Raw genomic sequence first — 22,755 nt, 5'->3', positions numbered from 1 at the left:
AGGCCAGGAAACCACCACCACCACCACCACCTGGGTGGAGCAACTGCCTCTTCGAACAAGGAAACACAGCCACCTGCGAAAGTGTCATTTTTCAAAAACCCAGCATGTTCCGAGCCACTCTCCGGGTATTTTGTGTCCATGTGCAGAAGATGAGAAACATATCCAGAATATTCCTAAGTAAAAAGTTTAAACTGAAATATGTAATAGAGACTCTGATCACAGTGTCCCTGCAACTAAAGCCAAAAAAAAAAAAAAAAAAAACCCAAACAAAGTCTAATGTAGTGGTAGGTGATCACTGTATCCTAGAGCTTCAGAGATGCACAACTCATTCAGTTCCTGAGCAAACAGTTTCCTGGGAATCACCTGAGAGGCGCCAGATACTGTGCAAGTCATGGATATTCAGAGTGAACGTATGGGGACACCCTCAGGAGCTAGTCTAGAGGGGGGACAGGTTAGTAGGAGGGTTCTGGGAAGAGGTATTAGTGTGTGTTACATGAGTGTACACAGGAGGGGCAGAAGGTCATGTCAGCAAGGGCAGAGACAAGGTGGACCTGGCCCACCGCGGGGTGCACATGTGACTGTCACAAGTGGTGAGAGGAGACAGAGGCTGGCGGAGCATGGCTGGGTTTGAAGGCATTCTGAGCAGAGGAGGCTCACGTGTGAATTCAGAAAGCTCACGCTATGGGCTAAGGAAGCTGTTGGGGGTCCTGTGGTGATGCTGAATTGTGGGATGAAGGCCATGTTAAGAGCTACACGACTGAGCACTGACTGCCGGCTCAGAGCTACCTGGATAATTTCCCCCTCACAGTTAACTTTCCAGGTATGACTATTTTCCATGGCAGGACACAGACCCAGAGATGGAGTAACTTGCCAGGCAACCCAGGTGAGAAAGTGGCAGAGCGGGGGTTTGAGCCCAGAGCAGTGTTCCAACCACAATGCCCTACTGTCTAAAGAGAAAAAGCAGCAGTGGGCAAGACTGTTCTTGTTTCCAGTGTAACATCATATGTGCGTGCATGCGTGTTAAGTCATTCAGTCGCGTCCAACTCCTTGCAACACTATGGACTATACAGCCCATCAGGCTCCTCTGTCCATGGGTTCTCCGGGCATGAATACTGGAGTGGGTTGCCATGCCCTTCTCCAGGGGATCTTCCTGACCAGGGATCAAACCCAAGTCTCTTATGTCTCCTGCATTGGCAGGCAGGTTCTTTACCACTAGCACCACCTGGGAAACATATACCTGTCTCTAAAATGTTAAGAAAAATATGATAGTCTTACCTCAGACTTTACTGATCACGATCTGAAAACCCAAGTGAATAGGAGATGACCTCCTACTGTGTGCGCATGCACACATACACACACACACACACACCACGAAGCAAAGAACTTCCTTCTCTTGCACACCTCAGTGAAATCAAGGGGGTGAGGGGCTGGGTTATGGTATGAGACTTCTCAGCAGTTGCTGTGTTGTGTGACTCCACTTCCTAGATAAGGGAGCAGATTTCTTTTCATCCAAAAGAAAGGAACTACCTAGTAAGGAAGTTTCAAGAGGATCTCTGAGGAAGCTCGGAGACACCAGGTCTGGGCAGGGGTACTGGGTGGCCACCTAGAACAGGGATGCCCACCCAGAGGAAGGGAACTGCAAGGCAGAGAGACCTTGGGGAAACTTCAAAAGGGCCAAGGCACCATCCCCTTTACCACCTGCCAGGCTCAGAGAGCAAAGCTGCACCCACATTTCTGCCCTGGCAGGAAGTGGGAGAGAAACCTCTGGGGGATTGGGGAGGGGGGACAGGAGGAAGCAGGGGGCAAAGGCCCTTCCTCTCTCCAGGGGCCCAAGGTTGACTGTGCCAGGCAAGGCAAACATTTTAAAGCAAAGTGAGGTTTGGGGTTTCAATTTTTATCCAGCCCTGTCTAATAACTGGGCTTCCCTGGTGGCTCACATGGTAAAGAATCTGCCTATAGTGCAGAAGACCTGGGTTCAATCCCTGGGTCAGGAAGATTCCCTGGAGAAGGAAATGGCAACCCGCTCCAGTATTCTTGCCTGGAGAATTCCATGAACAGAGGTGGGCACCAGTCCATGGGGTTGCAAAGAGTCAGACATGACTGACTACTATTTTCATTTCTAATAACTGGGCCTGGACTGGTGCCTAAAATGAGAATGCATGTATGCTAAGTCACTTCAGTTATGTCCAACTCTGTGCAACCCTGTGGACTGTAGTCACCAGGCTCCTCTGTCCATGGGATTTCTCCAGGCAAGAATATTGGAGTGGGATGTCATTTCTTCCTCCAGGGCATCTTCCTGGCCCAGGGTAGGACTGCGGTATCTGAGGGTGGACAACAAAGACACTCAATTTTTGATCCACCTGAATTTTCATTCCTGATAAATTTCTCTGCAAAAAAGTTTACAGGGACATACAAAAAGAGAAAAATTAAGTTTTTTTTCCCCTAACATACATCATGCCTTTGCTGAGCATACTGTTTACAACACCTCAGAGCATAGGCTGACTTTCTAGATACTCAACAAAAGCTGTTCAGTTTGCAGATTTTCAACTGCAACAGAGAACCTGTGGGGATCACATGGACAATTGAGAAAGAGATGCAAACTTACATTTCAGTCCACGAAATGAAGCCTTCAAAAGTATTCTCGGCATCTCAGAAATGTCTCCTTCAAGTACTTTTTCAGGGGAGGCAAGCATTTTTCTCTTTAAGTTACCTGGGTAACCGCATCCACCTACCACTTCCCTCTGGCTACCTTGACCACCACCGTTATGAATTGCTTGAATCACTGAATCTCCTTGTCTAGCTTTTCCTTCCTGGGAAAAATCGGGAAAGTTCTTCCAGGTTGAGCCTATTGTACAATCGTGACAGGCAGCAACCGGAGGGTTCTGAAGTGAAGACTGGCATTACAGACAGTGGTCAGGGGGAAGGCCTCCAGCAAAAAGACTCACCCTTATCCCCAGGACAGCCAGGGAGAAAAGTGATAAAGACTAGAGAGCTCCTCTCATGGCCATCCCACCTGCCAGGGCCAGCACTGTGCCCCAGCTCATGGGGTCTGCCACAATGTATACAGTTCTCCCGCACATTCTCATTCACGTGGTCACGAGCACCCGGATCCGACCATGCTAGACCTGAGCATAATAAACTGAAGAAGACAGGCTCCTGCCCTCAAAGAGCTTCCAGGTCAGACAAGCCAGGCCAGGTTTGCCCTCCACGAAGAGGGCTGGTGCTGTGTGAGCGGTGGCAGGAGGCACAGGAGAAACCAAGAGTTCACACTGAGGACCAGGGAAGCGCACTTTTCCCACTTGGAAAAGCCGAGTCTCCCCCTTGCCCCCAACAGTGTAGCCCCACTTACGACTGTCAGTGATCTATCACCCAGCCTCGTGCCCCTACCTAAGAATTAAGTCAAAAGCATTACCATGGGAATTCCCTGGCAGTCCAGTGGTTAGGACTCCTCGCTCCCATTGCCGAGGGCCCAGGGTTCAATCTAGGTTGGGGAACTCAAATTGCATAAAATCCCACACAAAGCAGGGAAAGGGTATAAACACTGGGCAAAACGGAAAAGGGAAGATATCCCCAATTCTTCCCTAAGTCAAGACAGACATACACAGATTACCGCTTATACACCAGAAATAATTTTTTTTCCCCCTGGATGTTAGAAATCTGCTGTTTCTACACTGAATGAACCCCTTACCATATCAGATACCAGAAACCACATATCACTTTACTTCCTTTTAGGCTATAAGAACTGATAATATGCTTACTAGAGGTCTGAATGATAGAGCCAGGGTTGAAAAGAACGCTTTCATCTTCCCTTTGCACATTCATTCTCCCACAAGCAATGTTTCTTGAATGGTATTACATGTCAGTTAATATTCTAAGCGCTAGAGTGTAGTAGTAAACAGAAGTCCCTGTTTAGGGGGAAAAAAAAAATCCGTTTGAGTGGTAAGTCCTTTGACAACACAGAATGCGGGGAAAGCACACGGAAGGGACTGGGACTAACGTGAGAAGTGGCTGCTTCAAACAGGCCAGGGAGGCCCACAGACGAAGGGGCCCTGGAGCAGAGACCAGAAAGCAGAGGAAAGCAGCTGTGTGGGACCTCTACAGAAGAACACACCTCTCAGGGGCCGAGTGGCACGAAGACCCTGGGGTGGTGGGTCCATCCGAGACGGCGGAGGAACTCAAGACGATGAGCTGGGGCTGGAGCGCATCAGGGGCGGGCGCAGCGTGGGAAAGAAGGACCAGAAAGTAACAGTACTGTACTCAGCTTTGAGTGAGACGGTAAATGCACTGGAGGGCTTGAAGTAGAGACGCGACAGGATTCTGCCTTATGCTTGAATCACTCTGGGCAGTCCAGTGGTTAGAAGTCCACGCTTTCACTGCTAGGGACCCAGGTTCAAACCCTGGTCAAGGAACTAAGATCTCGTAAGCTGTGAGTGCGGCCAAAAATAGAAAAAGTAATAATAAAAATAAATAAATAAATAAAAGAATCACTTTGGCTGCTGTTTGGAGACGGCCAGGGCTGGGAGTGGAGGCACGAGAGCAGAAGCTGGGGAACAGTGGAGACGTCTGCACTAACAGAGGCAAAAGGCTGCAGCTTAGACTAGTGTGTAGAAGTGGAGGTGGTTGGAAGAAATCATATTCTCAGTGCAGTTTCAAAACAGAGCTGACAGTGTTTGCCGACAGACTGAATGTGGTATGAGAAGAAAAGACAAGGGTGTCAAGAACACCCAAACAAGTGAAGAGGACCGAGCCGCTATCTCCTGCAACTGGGAAGAGAAGGTGTGAGGGGAGAAATCGGCAGTGTTTCTCTGGGCTATGAAGCTCCAGAAGCCTGATGGGCCTTTCAGCAGAGATGCTGGGCATGAGACTGGGGTTCAGAAGAGGGCAGGACCACAGATGTAAATTTGGAAGTCATCAGTGATCAATGATGCTTGAGGCCCTGAGCCTGAATGAGAATTCCCAGAGCCTGAGTGAAGAGAAACAAGGGGCTTCTCCAGAATTCAGAAGTTCAAGAGGCAGCTGGACTTTGCAAACAAGTATGAGAAGGCACTGCTAATGAGGTATGAAACTCAAGAATGTGATGGATCTTGGAAGCCAAGTAGCAAAGTGTTCCTAGAAGAGAAGAATGATTAAACATGCCTCAGTCCTCACTTGACTGATCAAGGTTTCTGGGTACCTGGGCAAGAAAATGATGTTCAATGAGAAAGTGCCAGCAAGGTTCATATGAGTCCTAGGCTAGTTATTCAGAGAAAAGACAAGATGCAGAAAGACAGTCTGATACAATGACAAGTAGATGGATTAGAGACTCCTTGACTAATGACACCCAAGGGCACACACAAGTCAATGATGTCAACCCCAAAGGAAATTTCCAGTGACATGTCACTGGGTTCTGTCCTCGGCCTGCTCAATATGTCACTACCTTCTATCAGTGATAGCTATACTTGACTGCAATCAGAATAATACAGGAAGCTTGTAAAACAGAGCCTCCTGGTGTCCACACCCCAGACCTACTGAATCCGAATTTGCCAGGTAGCACTGGAGCAAGGAGTTAAAGGAAGGTCTGAGTTAAAAGGAGGACTTGAGTGAGGACGTTGATCAAAAGTACGGCTAAAACCAAGCTGAGCGGAGTGGGGAATGTGCTGGTTGACAGAGCACTGAGCTTCCAGCTTCAGAGCAATCTCTGCAGGTAGGCAGGTAGAACAGACCTGGGGCAATCTGGACTCTTGCATCTGCCTCTGAAAATCAGCCAGATGTGAGATGGAGGGAGGAAACCCAGCTGGACCTGGACCAATCTGAGACCACTCAGTGATACACTGTGTGACCTCAAGTGGTACTGAGCAGACAGGAGAGAGGGGACGTGATCCAGCCCTACCCTCTATGGCCCCTAAAACATCCTCTCCCTGGAGAAGAGAACCCATAGGGACGTCAGAGGAGTGAGATCAAGATGGCAGAGGGATCCCCCACCTCCACCAGAGCCTGGAAATTCACAAGGAAACACACCAAGGACTAAATACAGAGAAGGGCTTACAATGGGCCCCAATGGGGGAGACCTACATTCCATGAATGAAAACCAGTAGGACATGATTCTAATTTGGCAGGAGGAAGGTCTTTCTAATAGTAAGAGGAACCCAGAGAAAAGTGGTGAGTGCTTTGCCCAAGGAATTGTTCAACTTCTGTACTCTCCAAATTAGCACAAATTGCAATGTATTACTTTATTTATAGATCCCCTGGAGGAGGAAATGGCAACTCACTCCAGTATTCTTGCCTGGAGAATCCCATGGACAGAGGAGCCTAGCAGGCCTCAGTTCGTGGGGTCGCAAGCATCAGACATGACTGAAGTGTAGTTTATGTATATAAGCACGCGCGTCCTAGAACAAACTAGCATTCAGAGTTTATGTATATAATCATGCCTGTCCTAGAACATGAATTCCCTGAGAAATTACATGCCCAGAATCCAGCACAAGCCATGCCCCACGCTGTGTGCTCAATAATGTTCTTTGAATGGATGAGGTGATTACTGCCGGACGCTGCCAAGCTTGTAGTGGCGGTAATTCATGCAACGTGACTGTTAACGTTCCTTCTAAAACCACAGATCCTATGATTTCTGAAAAACTGCACATAAACCAGTTTCCCCTGGAGACACATTCATCCTTTGCATCTTGACGGTGATCTGGAAGCTAGATTAAATGTATTATTTAATTATTAAGTCTAATATTCCACTGTAATATTAGTCCTAAATCTCAGCCTGGTATTTTTAATGACTTTTGCCTCCAATGTTTCTGTGCTCCACATAAAAATGTGCAAAACCCCACCTATTAAAGAAATCTGATCCTTCCAGCCGTGACCCAGTTTGGGGATTTACCCTCTGGGCCTCTTTTCAAGTAAATGTCACCACATCTCCGTTGGGGGGATTTACTGACGCACAGGCTGGTGTGACCTGCCCTGCAGGTGCACGCGGCCGTCACCCTCGGCCGCCTGCGGTTCACCTCAGAACATCATCCCAGCAGTGGCCTGGTCTAGCTTAGAACTTATCCCCAAGGGCTTCAGCGGAGCAGCCTCTGCAGCTACCAAGTCAATCAATGAACATCACACCCTCCTTAAGAGACCCCAGAACACAGCCGATTCTCAGTCCACAGATCAGAGCCTGGAATGCTCCAAAAATCTGAGGCAGCTCCCAAAGCCCCCATTCTGTGCTGGTGCCCATGAAGGGCATCCAAGGAAGGGAACCATGTCCCAGAAAGCATGTACCTTACACCAGGCCCAGTGTGGGGAGCCACCCCACTTCATCCTCACAGCAACCCTACAACTGACACGAGTGTCCTTTGCATAAACCAGGGAAGGGTACCCAGAGTCGCTAAACCACTTGCCCAAAGTCACACTGACAGCAAAGGAAGGAGTACGTACTGAATGCTGGTCTTTCAGCCCCAGAGCTGTGCTTTTTTTTTTCCCCTCATGGCAACCAGAGTGATCTTAAAAGCCAGATTAGGACACTCCCTTAATGGCCTGGTAACTTCCTCTCATTCAGCCTCTACCGGCCCCTGCCCCTCCTGGCTCTGCCTGCCTCTCTGGCCACCTGCCTTACATCTAGCTCCCCCTTTCTACTGGCCTCTTCCTGCTCCTCAGAATCGCTATGTGCCTGACTCAGGGCCACTGGACTTGCCATTCCCTCTGCCTAGAATGCTACTCCCCCAATGCTCTGCAGACCCCTCTTTACTTCATCCAGGTCTCTGCTCCAGCACCCTCTTGTCAGGGAGACCGTTCCCAAGTGCTCTATCTAAAAGAGATCCCTTTTGGGGCTTCCTTGGTGGCTCAACGGTAAAGAATCCACCTGCCAAAACAAGAGATACAGGTTTGATCCCTGGTCCAGGAAGATTCCACATGCCTCAGAGCAACTAAATCCACGCACCCCAACTACTGAGGCTGCGCTCTAAAGCCCAGGCGCCGTAACTACGAAGCCCATGAGCTGCAACTTCTGCAGCCCATGCACCCTAGAGCCTGTGCTCCACAAGAGAAGCCATGGCACTGCAACTGGAGAGTGGCCCCCGCTCACTACAGCTAGAGAAAAGCCCGCACAGCGACAAAGACGTAACACAGCCAAAAATAAATTAATAAAAAGTAAGAGAGACCTCTTCCCCACCACTCTTTAAGTAGCCCTTACTCTGTACCTTGCATTTCTCAGCACTCATTCACACCTGCACACATGTTCCTGGCTAGTTAACTGCTTACTGCTGGTGCCCCCACTAAAAACAAGCCCCACGGGACAGGGACTCAGCATCATTTGCTGCTGCATCCTCACCCCCAACTCAGGGCCCAAACATACGGCCAGTATGCACCATACTGAGCTGTTACATGTCCTTTGTCCTCCGCTACCTCCGCGTAGTCCCAGCTCACAGAGTTCTGCTACACAGTAGCTGGGCAACCCTGGCCAAGTAACTCCAGCTCTGCAGAGAAGCCTTCCCTTTGCTGATACCAGCCCTGAAAAAGGAGGGAACTGCTATTTCATCCCTCCCTAGAGACCACATCCGGAGAAGGCAATGGCACCCCACTCCAGTACTCTTGCCTGGAAAATCCCATGGACGGAGGAGCCTGGTAGGCTGCAGTCCATGGGGTCGCTGGGAGTCGGACACGACTGAGCAACTTCACTTTCACTTTTCACTTTCATGCATTGGAGAAGGAAATGGCAACCCACTCCAGCATTCTTGCCTGGAGAATCCCAGGGACAGGGGAGCCTGGTGGGCTGCTGTCCATGGGGTCGCACAGAGTCAGACACGACTAAAGCAACTTAGCAGCAGCAGCAGCAGAGACCACATCATCCCCTTGCTCTGATGTTTGTATGATACTGTCAGTTTTAGAATTTTGTGATTTAATCAAAGAAGAGACATTGGGGCGACTGATGAGACAAAAGGATAATTATATTTCACAAAGAGAAAAACCTTCAAAACAACATATTGTCTGTTTATTGCTAGAACAGATAATTAGTTCATATAATGCCCTCCAGCATCTTTTCAGAGCAGATAGAAATGGACTGATTAAAGGAGAGTTATACAAAGCTATATGATCTGGCCCTGAACCAAACAGAGGGCTTCTAAAAGTGGAATTTCTGAGATTCCACCAGTACAAACCTCCAGGCTTATAAAGGGATCGACACAGAAGCTGATCATAATCCAAAAGAAGGTCAGTTATTCAACAGAAAAGTTTCTGGAGATAAAATTCTGTTTTGGGAACTTAATTTGTTTCCCTTGATGTACAGTCACCACCCTTCCTCATAAGGTTGCTGGAAGGTGGTTCATTTTCCATAAACATTTCACAATCTGTACAAGTATTCTGAAAATAAACAGATGGCAGTTCAATTTCAAAACTCGGGATTTACTTTGAGTTTTACTGGATACAATCTATCTAAACATTGTTTTACTTGTGGAAATACCTTCTTACAGCTGAAGGGCTTTTGTTTGCTGGACTTTCTTAGTTCTTCTCTCCTTTCCTAATACACAGACCACTTCAAAGGAATGCCTGACTTCAGGCCTTGGTCAAGTTCAGAGGGTGAAATGTCAATGTGATAAGAGAATGGTCTTCTGGGAAAATTTCAGCTAAACGTCTTAGTTTACAACTTTTAACCAATCCATGCACGCCCTCACTCTCATAGGTGGGAGATGATAAAGCTTTACTGTGTAGCCAAATATCAGAACAGATAAAATGCTGCCAATGATCTCATGTCCAAAGAAGGAAGGAAAAAAGAGTATTTATTTTTGAATTCCACTGCTTGGCGTCAGAAGGAGAAGCTGCAGAAAAAAACTTCAAAGGTATGGATAGGAAGGGAAGTGGAGGAATGGACACAGGGCAGTGTTGTCGTGAGGGTGTTGTTTACATAATAAACCACCCAGAACATTGTGTCTTCATATAGCCTTCTCCATAGATCCAGATTTATTTCTTTACTGTGTGATATTTGATGACACAGTTTGGATATTCCTTAACATTTCCAATCAGCACACAAGTGTTCACACTCTTAGCAACACTGATAAGTTTATCTGATTTTCAAACATGAATTGTATCTAGTTTCTTCCATACGTACCACATGCTAACAGCTTAGCATATAATGTTCACACTCAAATATAATCTTCACGGCTTGAATAATCTTCCAAAGGGTTTTTTAAAAAATAAAAGAGAAAAAAAGGCTCCAGGTGCTTATTTAGTATTGTTAGTATTATTTATATGCATTACTGAAATTCTTGTGCCAGAGTGTTCCCATGTTCCATGGGAACATGTCTCTCCGGCTAACTGATAAAATTCCAATAACACATTCTGTGTTATACACGTGTGTTGTTACTTCTGTAATTATTTTTGTGCAATGATCAATTTAGGCTCCATTCTTCAATCTTTGAACTGTGACATTATTTTTCAGGGGTACTTTTTCGTTAAAGAGCCATGTTTCCATACACTTGGCAGTCATCAAAGAGGAAAAAGAGACAACATATAACGTGCAGCTTCTTACAAACAAAATGTGTGATTTTAATGATGTTTTACTTACTTTTTCATTCCACGCCCAGAGTCCGATTCCAAGAAATGCTATTCCCAAAAACTGAAAGAAAGCGAGAAAGTGATGTAAGTATGAGAGTAAATGCCATATTTTCACTAGTACAAAGTTTCAATCACTTTTCTTTTGGTTACTTTATCTGCTGAGAAAGTTTTCTCTAAAATCTAACAGTCTTCAACAGGAAAAGAAATACCACCATCCCCTTGATAAAATTATTACCACATTAAGAACAGCACTTGCTTAGAAGTCATTCAGATTATAAAGAATAATAATTAGGTAAAATCTTGAATAAAATTAAAGTCATCAATAATGTCTGATGCTGCCTTTCTGGACTGGAGAGGAAGCAGTGAGTACGCCATAAACCTAAGCATGATGTTCACTAGAAAATGGATAACTAGGGGCATGAATTTAGCAGAGTTGGAGATTTTCTCCTTGCCATCATGCCATTAAGAATGGGCTGCAGCAGGGAGGGCCTGCAGAAACCCCCAGTATCCCTCAGTCAACTCTTTATCACCCCTTCTAAAGGGAACAGGACCCTTATCAAGTCCAGGATGACCCAAAGAAAACACCTGGAATCTTTGTCAGAAACTTATAATACTTACATTGTAGTTGAAAGGGCTTCCATGACTTGGCCTAAACTCAGTGCTATAACTTCAAGCATAACACAGAGCACACAAATAACATGCAAGGTTGAACTAAAAATACACAGACTCAGCCATCCATCAGCTGCATTGAGTATGGGGCTAGAGAGGGGAGCAACAGTAACCAGGAGGATAGTCCATTTGAATCAGTTCTCACAGCATTCCATCTCCTTTAAGAGACACGTTTTTTCCAGTACACTTTAACATCTCTGAAATTGGGATGTGTCTTAAAAATGATGGTATCTCAGTTTAATTGCTTTTTTTCCCGCCTTGACTGTACCTCAAATAATAGTGTGTCTTATAACCAGAGTTCCACAGGTTTGGAAACACGTGGCACACGGCTCAGAGCTCAGTGATCAGGACTGGCTGTAACTGGCCACAAGGAAAGACACATCTTAGTCCTCATCTTTATTATCCACAGCAACTCTGAGTTTCCTCTCCAAACAGTGAGGTGAAAAGAGGGTGGGCAGGTTGAGACTGAGGGCCGTGGCGCATGCTGTTTATTTTACTAACATCTTGATCAAGTTAAACGTCAGGGAAGCTGTCCACTGAGAGGGAGCCGTGGAGAAGATGAGTAAGGGTGGTTACTCTCTCCAGTTTCAGGGAAATCTGAGAAGGGTCCACCTGGCGAGGTCTTTGCCATTCGCAGCGGGGAGCTACAGACACTTTGTAGGCAATGACTAACAAATCCAAAAAGGGGCTGGGAAAACAGCAGGAGCAGAGGGAAAAGAGCGAACGGGAAATAATAGAGGAGTGACTGCTTGGAAAAGGTGGTGGTGTTTTTACAAGCAGAACTTCCCAAGCCCTGGACAATTATCTGACACTGCAGTGACACAGCACTTGATGCACTCTGAGTTCCTACACAGAAAAGCTCGGCACTGTGGCCTCGATGGAGCAAAACCGAAGGACCCCTTTCTTCCAAGCTACCCTTGGTCACGGAAGTCTGAGAACATTTAGAAAAATGTATTTTCAGCATGCCAACAAAAAACCAGTATGCTTAGCCTCTCTACTGCCCTGACCAGAATGTTATTTCACTTTACAGTTCCTATCGGAAGCCACAAATGCACCAGCCTCTCAAATGACTCAAAATGTTTCTGGGTCTCTACAGTACAAAAATAATGCCACTCAGCATGTCACTCTCATTTTCACAGGTCCCAGACCAGTGGGGTAACAGAGACGACTGCACACACGGGAGACCATTAGACCTACATCCTTATTGACATCAAACTCAGCCCAGGGAAGTCTGAGACTTTCTCATGGTAAAGCCCTTTGCGGACAAAGGCAGGTCACTCCCCTGATGCACTGAATCACAGTGTCACCCCGAGCAATGGTGGGATGCTGTGACAGAGGACACCATGGCCTGCTGTCCGTCTTGCTGAGGAGGGCAGACAGGTCATCGCTGAGGTCCCCTGCCTCACTGCTAACATTACCTTCTCTTTATTACGTGTCAGGCACTGTGCTGGTGCCTTCTGTATGCCATGTCTCTCTTAAGCATCGCAACTATTTATTCTGAAGGAGGCATTATTATTAACTCCATTTTGAGAAAGATTAATTTGCTCAGAGGCACACAGCTTCTGAGTGGAGAAGCAGAGATTTGCACCAACATGAATGTAACAGCAACATTCGTGTTCTTACCAGTAGTGATAAGTCCCCATTTTCCTCTGTGGGACAGAAAGTTGATACATTCAGATTAGAAGTATATGGGATATGATGAGGATATCATATGTACCCGCCCAAGGAAGCAATGGGAAGTTGAGAGGGTAAAAAGAGATGAGAACTTTGCCTTCACATAAAGAACAGGCTATAGAACAGACATTCCCCAGGCTGGTGACAGCAACGGAGTAACATAGAAAACAAATCCAGTGGTGGGTCAACTTTCTCCTCTTTGAATAATCTTTTTCTTGGGAACACAGAGATTATTTGTCACTTTGAAAAATCTTTTTCTTTCCCAAATCATATAAACAGATTGGAAACAACATTTTTGACAAAGAAAAGAGAAAAAAAAATCAGGATCTGAAGAAGACTGAAAGACAATTTCCTTTACAATTTTCCTCCAATATTTCCTGCCTTAACTGTGACCTCCCAAACAAGGTTTGAGGATTTGGAGAAAGACATCGAATCTGAAATCCAGGAAAGCACTCAACTGCTAAGCGAGTGGTGCGGGGCCGGGACCTCAGCCCGTACATAGCTCTACGGCTCCATCATCAGCCAACATCCTCCCAATGACTCTCAGCCCATATGCTTTCTTTTAGAATCAAGTTGTTCCAGCTCCAACAATTAAACAGAGAAGAGCCAAAAAACAGACACAGGCACGCAGCACTTGAAGCACACCGAGTTTCCCCCTTCCCACCTCCAGAAGAAAAGGCGACCATAAACCCCCAAATTGACCTTGTTCTGAAACCCAAAGGCCACTTTACAGGGAACAAATGAGAACATTAAAGTCAATTCTTTATTCCTTTGAAACAGAAACGAGACCAGATCTGAGGCATCCTCCCATGTGGCAATGTATGCAAACACACAGGCAAATGTTTGTCTATCCAACTTTGATGTTTTAAAATGAATATTAATTTTGCCAACATTTGCCAAATGCTAATTATGAACTAAGCACCATACTAAGTACTGTGTTTTATATGAATGAGTTAAAACAGCAGTGCCTAACACAGCAGGCTCCCAGCCACCGGGCACTTGAAACATGGTTAGTTCAAAGTGAGATGTGCTAGGAGGTGTAAAATATACTCTGGATTTAAGAGACTTAACATTCTGAAGAATGTAAAAGTTCTCATTAACAGCTGCGTATTTATTTTTAATTGGAGTATAGATGATTTACAGTGTTGTCTTAGTTTCAGGCATACAGTAATGTGATTCAGTAATACATATATATCAATATATCTATTCTTTTTCAGATTCTTTTCCATTATAAGTTATTTAAGATGTTGTAGTTCCCTGTGTTACATGATACATCCTTGTTATCTATTTTAAGTATGTAGTACGTATCTATTAATCTCAAATTCCTAATTTATTCACCCCCACCTTTCCTTTCTTGTAATCATAAGTTTGTTTTCTACTTCTGTGAGTCTCTGTTTTGTATGTGAGTTTATCTGTATCATTTCTTTAGATTCCACATAAAAGTGATATCACGTGACATTTGTCTGACTTACTTCACTCAGTACGACAGTCTCTAGGCCCATCCATGTTGCTGCAGATGGCATTATTTCATTCTTTTTTATGACTTTTTTTTACAGCTGTTTTATTTTTGATTACACATTGAAATGATAATACTTCAGCTATATTGGGTTAAATATTTTAAAAATTAATTTCACTTATTTTACTGTTTACTGAAGTAGTTGATTTATAAGATCATATGAGTTTCAGGTATACCACATAGTGATTCAATATTTTCATAGATTATACTCAGTTTAAAGTTACAAAATCATGGCTATATTTCCCTGTGCTGTATAATGTATCCATGAAGATTACTTAATAGATTTTTAAAAAAATACAGCTAGTGGAACATTTAATTTAAATTACATATGTGGCTTGCACTATATTACTATTGGGCAATGCTGTTCTAAAGTATACCACGATAATACCATGCAGTAGAAATATTATCCCCATTTCATAGATAAGGAAATGGAGACTTAGACACATGGAGTACGTCTCCCAAGATTACACAGGGGCCTGAGCTGGGCTGCTCAGGCAACTTGACTCCTCGGTCCAAGCTCCAGACTATTATAGTACTATACTTTGCTGAGGTGCATAAAACGTCTGTTCAGCCAAACAAAGGATGGAGAATTATACTGAAACTCATGTTTTAAGACTCAAAAGTACTTCTTTAATTTCTAGGTATTCAAAGCAAAGCATGTTTTCCTGACTAGGAATGAGAACAGCACGTGGGTAGAAACAGAGAGGAGCGTGTGGATGGAAGCCCACCAGGCTTTGCAGAACAACAGCCAGCAGAGCTGATCCTCAAGAAAAGCTGGAGAGGACAGTGGCCCTGTGATGTGACTAGGACGATGGGGCTTCTCTGCCAGGAAGGTCACACCTGCCCCCTTTCCTCTTCCTCCATCTGTTGTTTTTGTCCTTGCTGAGCTCCCAACATATCAGAAATGGACCAATGTTCCATTATGCTACTTGGTACAACAACGGATGCTTCGAGAAGCCATTCACTCATCTATCTACAACCTTCAACAAACATTTTTCAAGTTCCTGCTTTGTGCTAGGCACTGCTTTTATCTTGTGATAAATGTAGGTAAGAAAACAGACATAGTCCCTGTTTCCAGAGATCTTAAAGTCTAGATAGAAAGATACATCTTTACCAAATAATGTGTAAAAGACAAAATCACCCTTGACGGTGCTCTAAAGGAAAAGAACATAAGACCAATACAAATGATAAGAGGGACATGTGACCTAGAATAGTAGTCCAGAAAGTGCGTGTATGCTCACTCGTGTCTGGCTCTTCATGATCCCAGATGGCAGCCCCCCAGGCTCCTCTGTCCATGGAATTTTCCAGGTAAGAATACTGGAGTGGGTTGCCATTTCCTCCTCCAGGGGATCTTCCCAACCCAGGGACTGAACCCACATCTCCTGCACTGGCAGGTGGATTCTTTACTGCTGAACCACCTGGGAAGCCAGTCCAGGAAGGCTTCCCTAAGTAAGCGACGTAGGAACTGAGGTCTGCAAGATGAGAAGACATTAACTGGGAAAGAAAAGAAGGCAGAGTGATTCAGGTAGAGGGAAGAGAATGTGCAAAGGCCCTGGGGTGAGAGAAGCACAGCAAGTAAAGGGTCTACAGGTGACCGGTATGACAGGTGCACAAACAATGGGGGAAGCAGGGAGGTATGGCAGGTGTGCAATGAGAGATGAGTAGGACCAGCCTACTCAGGGTCTCGTACGTCACCTTAAGGAATCCAGTCATCACCCTAAGAGTGACAGGAAGACATTCAGGGCTGTATGTACGTACTTGGCTGAGATGGGGTGAGAAAGCAGGTTTTTATCAGATTTGGTCTTTGGGAAAATGACCCAAGTTGCAGAAAAGATGAGTTGAGAGTTCAGAGTAGATGCACAGCAGCTAGGAGGAGCGAGCTTTGGTCATGCAGATAAGACCCAACTGCATCCTGGACTGAAATGTACTGAAGAAGCACATGGAATCGAGAGCATTTAGAAATAAAACTGATATCTTCAGAGATGCCTGGATATGGTCACAGGATGGCGTGGGGTTAAGGCTGAAGGAGAGGGAAGTATAATATTAAGGATAATGCCTGTGTTTCTGACATCTTTTAAATGGAGACTATGGGTCCTCTAAATCCATCTTATGTCCTGACAGAAATAACACTCAGGTGTCAATTTCATAACTAGCTTGAGATGTAGCAGCATTTCTGAAGGACAGTTTTCTTTCATGGATATTTTGGCTGCTCTCTGAATTCTCTTTGAAGCAAGTTTCAGCTTGCATACTTTTAAAAAATAAATTATTTAAAACCTGTATACATGTCCACCACCTCCTACAACTTTTACTCACAAAAGGAAGCAGTTATGCATATCTGTATGTTAAAGTTCACAGGCAATTCTTTTTTATCCCCCCACAGGCAGTTCTTAAATGGACATTTTTGATCCTCTTTGCTTAAAAAACAACAACAATGACATCTGTCTGGCACCCTATGAACAGACTCGAAATAACAATGCAGCAAGGTAAACACAGTAGGGGAAAATAAAAATCAGGTCAATTTTCTCACCTAACTGGAACCTGGAAAATATCATCCTAAATAACAATGGAAAGAACTTTTATTCCTTAATCATTCTGATGACGTTGTTTTTAAAAATCATAAGCTGTGCCTGAATAAACAGGAGAGATGCATTTTAAAACCTTTGGCACAGAAGAGAGGAAAGGGAAAGAAGAGGTGTATTTTCCTGAAGTACGTGTATGTTTTATGAAGATGTTTTTCTGACACCTAAGTCTGACCCAGACTCCAGGTCTGGCGGGGTGGATGAGCGGAGCAGTCCACACAAGTGTGTTAAATACTTCTGTTAACAAAATCTATATTGTCTCTATCAAACATGGGCTGATGCAGGAATAAAACGCCTCTGGGCAGAATTCTTGCCATGTCAGAAGAGTATAAACACGGGTTAGTGGAAAATTCAATACGCACAAAGGCAATCCCAATTTTGCCACTGGGTCCCCATGTCCCAGTTTGTACAAAGTGTCCAGAATCCTTATGATAAGATGGCATGGCAGATAAAGTACAGACTTGTAAACAGGATATTTCCCATCTGAGCCAGGGTCAACCTCTCACTTCACTTCGCCCTCGTGGCCTCCTCATGCAGCCCGAACACACGCAGCCGGAAGAAGCGCAGCTCTGGCTGGGCTTGTGGTTTCGTGACCTCGGAAAGGCTCCTTGTTTGTTCAGCACACATTTACTGAGCATCTGCTATGAGCCAGGTAGCCCTCTAGGGGCCCTGGATAATTATCACTGGGAAGCGAAACAGACAAATGTGCCTGCTCTTGCAGCTGACATTCTCATCAGGCCATGTGGGGAACGAAAGACACTAAAAAGAAGCATATGTGAGTTAGATCACGTACAGCTGTAGAAGACGAGAGACACTGCGGGAAAAGAGAGCAGCATGGGGGAGTGAGGTGTGGTCCAGGGAGGGGTGAGCTGCTGTGACGCTGAAATGGGGCGGACAGAGCAAGTCTCCACCAAGAGAGTCACGTAAGCAAAGACACGGGGGACGTGAAGGAGCTGGCTGGTAGGTGTCAGGGAACCGAGTTCCAGGCAAAGCAGCAGCCTGGCTAAGGGCCTAAGCTAAGGTGTCCAGGTTTAATGGAGGAACAGGGGCCACACTGGTTGGTTTCTGAAGGCCGTGGCGGTGACTGGTTTCTCCTGGAGACAGAAGGAACCACGGGAGGGTGTCCTGATTTCCCAGAGCCCCCTGGTCCTAATATGTCAAACAGAGATACTAAGGGCCCCTGAGGAAAGAGAGCAACTTCAGGGTCAATGTGACAGCGTAAGGACTGGGTGACTCAGAACTCGACTGACATGCCTGGAATAGTTGGCACTTCCTACGTGTCTGTTCCCTCCCCATCCTCAGTCCCTTCTCAGCTGCAGCAGCCTCTCCCCAGACCTCGGCCAGGTCAGGATGACTCCTGCTCCCTCTGGGTGCAGTCTTGCCTCCTCCAAGGATGAGGAAGCATCCTCGTTCAGGGACCAGCGGCCCCTCTCTTCTCAGCTGCTGCACCTCTCACACGTGGACCCTTACCTGACATTTACACACACAGGGCTGAAAAGTTGCCACATGGCCCGAGGTCAGACTCTGGGAGTGATGGGGGCTGTATTAACTGGACGGCATGTGCTATTTAAGGGGCAGGAACACCTGCCTCCAATGAATCATCTCCTTCCCCTGCGCAGGCGGGAGGCTCCTTCCAGGAACAGCGTCTACAAGTACCCCTGCGCGTTTACAAGAAACACACTCCAGTCAGGATACCAAGACCGAGTTTAACCTCGAGTCTTTCCTCTTTCTTGTCTCGTCAGTCTCGTTCTTGAATACTGAGAGTCACTGGCGTCAGAACTTCAAAACCTGCTAATTCTGAAACCCCACATTATAGTAAGTTTCTCCCCATCAGGGCTTCTCAGTGCATTGTCCTTCCCCCTAACCTTATCACTCTTCACTTTTACCTTATACCATTCATGATTTGTTTTGGTTCCTTTATATCCATTCTTAAAAACGGAATCTTTGGGGAAGAATGTGGAATATAAATTATAACCAATATCGGGACTTTTCTGGCAGTCCAGAAGTTGGGACTTTGCCTTCCAATGCAGAGGGTATGGGTTCAAAAGCTGGTCAGGAGGTTAAGACCCTATATGTCCCATGGCCGAAAAACCAAAACATAAAACAGAAGTAACATCCAAAAAAAGACTTTCAAAAAGGTCTACATTAAAAAAAAAAATCTAAAATAATTATAAGTAATATTGACTGGGGCAACATCTCCATCTACACCCCCGTTTTATGAAAACTGGCCACCCCCCTCAAGGGTGGGCCCCTGCAGTCATGTATGCAAAGGAGAGCCCAGCCCCTCTCCACCCTCCGTAGATTGAACAGCAGACTGCAGTAGGCCTGCATCTCAGAAAGAGCCATTTATTCAATACGAGACCAGAGTCTCTCTTGCCCAGAAATCGAGTGTTGGACATGGTGATTTTTATCAGCTTCAGTCTCCCTTAGGCTGGAAGAGACCGGGCTGCCTTGGAGAGAGCATGCAGATACAGAAACAGAAAAGGGGGACTTCTGTTCCTGCCCACTCTCCACTCCTCATCCCCAGCACCCCGGCCACACGTCCTGATCCTGAGTTCCACGCGATGCCCCTGGGTCCCTACTGTACATCTCCTCCTCCCATCCTGACTCAAGTTACTTTGGGAGCTTCCTGTTACTTGCTACCAAGAGGGTCGTAAGACAGAAGTAAGAGACCAGTTTCCCTCGCACTTAGTCTTGTGACAAGCTTGCTATAAACAGTTAAGTGTGTGGGACAGGCATGAGCACGATGGGGCTCCAGAGACTAACAATGATGTGGTGGAGGGTGCTTTTCCCAATAGCTGAGGGCAGACTCTGGTGGCTCTGAACTACCGGGAAAGCTGTTGTGACCTAATGTGAGAAGCTACACGTGATTCAGCCATGTTCTCCCTCAGAGAAAGGGCTGCCTTCTGCTTGCTGATTGAATTTTGGAAGCAGAATGACACAGCCAGAACCCCAGAAACGTTTCCCAGGCAGAGACGTGGTTCCCAAGCATTATAGATCTGTGTTTTCTCCTCCTGTTTTCCCAGAGAGGAGGGCAGGGCTCTCTCTGCCTTTGAACTCCACCAGGAGACAGCCAGAGCACCTCTTGAAGAAATGTCTACAATCCAGGGACATTCTCATTCACAAATTCCTTTGTTAAGAGTTTGGAGCTTAACATTTTGGCAAAAACTAGTGCAATTTCAGTTTCTCAGTAATCCGAAATGGGAAGGGAGAGAAAGGCAGGGAGGGCCTGCAGGCCGTATAGCCCATATTCCTCTTGGAACTCTCTCAGGCAATGCACACACACAGAAAGGAACATAGGGGATCGTGCAGTTCTGGATGGAATCACGGAGGCTACAAGTTTACAGACCACTGATCTTTGTATCAGTCAAAGCCAGGCTTATACTGCCTGGATACTCCATCTATACTTCTCTGATAAGATAAAAACCAAGGCTAAGAAGAGACCACACAGATGTTCTGAAAGCTGAGGAGGACTGAAGGACTCAAGAATTTCATATGACAAGTATGAGCAGTAAGCTATCTGCAGACAAACATCAGCCTTGTGGAAATAAGCTCCTGTTTGCATTAAACAGCCAAGCAGTGCAGCTCCAGCGAACGGCAGCTTCAAAAGTTTAAGACTCTCACATGTACACTGTTTTTATATTGAAACATCGTAAAGTTTTAAAGAAACATCTGAGGCAAGGCTTAATGGTAAATGCAGAGAAAAATTAAAATAGGATTACTCTTTTTTAAAAGCACAAGTAGGACTATGTATTTCAATTTCCTCAATAAATACATAGTTTCTATATACACCGGGCACTATGCTAGAGGCCAGGGACAGGAAGGTCACAAGCATAACAGTTGGTCTCTTAAAGAGCTAGCTGTCGAGGGGCGGAAAGTGGGAACAGGTAAATAAAACCAAGACTCAAGCACAGGGAATGGCATGGCACCTGCCCGGAGATGCAGAGCCACAGAAACAGAGGGGAGGCCCTGGGCTCCCTGCGGGGTGGGGTGGGGGCAGGGGGTCAGAGGAAGCTTCCTAGGAAGTGACAGGAAAGGAGAAAGGAAGTGTCTCCTGCAGAGGAAGCAGTGCGTGCAAAAGGAACAAAGCCTGAAACAGCCTCTCAGGAAACCAGAAACGCTGCCTGGGCTGGAGCGGAGACATCAGGCCAGGCCCTGGGCCAGCAGCGACTCCCATTGTGGGTCCTGCTCCACAGACTAATGGAAAAATGCAGATTCTCAGGGGGTCCCAGGCCTACCTCCTCAGCAACTCTGGGGATGGGGCCCTACAAGCCCTGTCTTAACCAGCACTCCAGCTAACTGTGGTACCCGGTGAAGGCTGACATTGCTAAGTAGGCTGTGTGTGTCCTGGGGACCAAGGCACCACCAAGCTACTTGAAGCCAACCAAGGATTTTTGATGAGATGGTGACAAGATCAGACTGCATTTTGGAAAAATCATTCCAGTACAGTACAGAGAATAAAAAGAAGGGACGTGAGACTGCGGGTGAGATGAGTAAGGAGGTTCCTGCAGTAATTCTGGTGACAGTGACACGAGCCTAGAAAGGCAGAGGCAGTGGCAGTAAGATGAAGACAGAAGATGAAGGAGGAGATTCTGCAGGACATGGTGACAGGAAGCATGGGGTATAAGGTCAAGATCACGGTTTTCTCAACAAGAACGCTTCGTTTCCACCCTAAATACGTGACAATATGGGCAAGTCACTCAATCTCTCTATTCCTCAATTTCCAAATCCATAAAATGAGGATACTGATTTCCACGAAAACACTGCTCCATGGAAGCAGAGATTCTTCCAGCTCCTTCTGTACCCCCTAAACTTAGAACAATGTGTGATTCACAGTAGGTCTTAAATAAACATTTGTTGAATGAATGAGTGAATTAGTGGTGGGAGATGAGGAAGAAAGAGGAATCTATGAAAATTCCCAGGATTTTAGCTGAAGCAACTTAATAGCCTACTGTCCTTCTCAAAGTTAGGAATGTGAGTGAGGGAGAAGATTTTAGGAGAAACATACATTTGTGAAATCAGTTTCAGACACGTTACCACTCAGATGGACTCAGATATGCAAGTTAAGGTGTCCTGGCATAGTCACATGAGGGCCAGGAGGCCAGAGTGCACACTCAGGTGAGAAATCCAGCTCCATCACTTACAGTGTGACCTCGGACAAACAGCTGACCCTCTCAGTTCTCTATTTCTTCCTCTCCAAATGTGGAGACAGCAGTATCCGTCTCAAAGAGCCAATGAGGGAGACTGGAAGCAATAATGCACGTAATGTGCTTTGAAAAGGGCCTGGCACGCAGGACATGCTCAATGAGTAATTGTTCCTGTGGTTATTGTTAAGGCCACGTAAAGAGTCTGTAGAGAAGAGGGCCGCGGTATCATCCCAGAGGACAGTGAGATTCATGGTGAAGTGCACAGAGGGAATTGGAGGGGGGATCACAGAGGTAGACAGAGGGGTGGCAGGAGACCAAGAGAGACAGCTGCCCCCAAAAGCAAAGATAAAAAGTCTGCCACTTGTGATTAAATGTTGAAGTGAAGAGTCAGTCATGTCCGACTCTTGTGACCCCATGGACTGTAGCCCGCCAGGCTCCTCTGTCCATGGGATTCTCTGGGCAAGAGTACTGGAGTGGGTTGCCATTTCCTTCTCCAGGGGATCTTCCCAACCCAGGGATCAAACCCAGGTCTCCTGCATTGCAGGTGGATTCTTTTCCATCTGAGCCACTAGGAAGCAGAATAGGTCTGCTCTGCTAAGCAAAAGAGCTGACACAGTGGAGACTGCTTGTGTTCAACAAAACTGGAAATAAAGCGTAG

The 22,755-nt window shown here is 45.9% G+C and overlaps 1 protein-coding gene across 1 annotated transcript in view; it reads right to left on the bottom strand.

Moving 5' to 3' along the window:
• Positions 1-22,755, bottom strand: part of TSPAN5 (tetraspanin 5) — a 178,806-nt gene that overhangs the window by 22,370 nt on the left and 133,681 nt on the right. Inside the window, exon 2 of the mRNA NM_001076119.1 lies at positions 10,523-10,573. Within this exon, the coding sequence (NP_001069587.1) occupies positions 10,523-10,573 (51 nt within the window). The remainder of the gene's footprint in view (positions 1-10,522; positions 10,574-22,755) is intronic.

The sequence above is a fragment of the Bos taurus genome, chromosome 6 (genome assembly GCF_002263795.3).
Source record: "Bos taurus isolate L1 Dominette 01449 registration number 42190680 breed Hereford chromosome 6, ARS-UCD2.0, whole genome shotgun sequence".
Lineage (NCBI taxonomy): Eukaryota > Metazoa > Chordata > Mammalia > Artiodactyla > Bovidae > Bos > Bos taurus.
The sequence above is the reverse complement of the archived record's forward strand: the minus strand, read 5'-3'. Positions and strand labels throughout refer to the sequence as shown.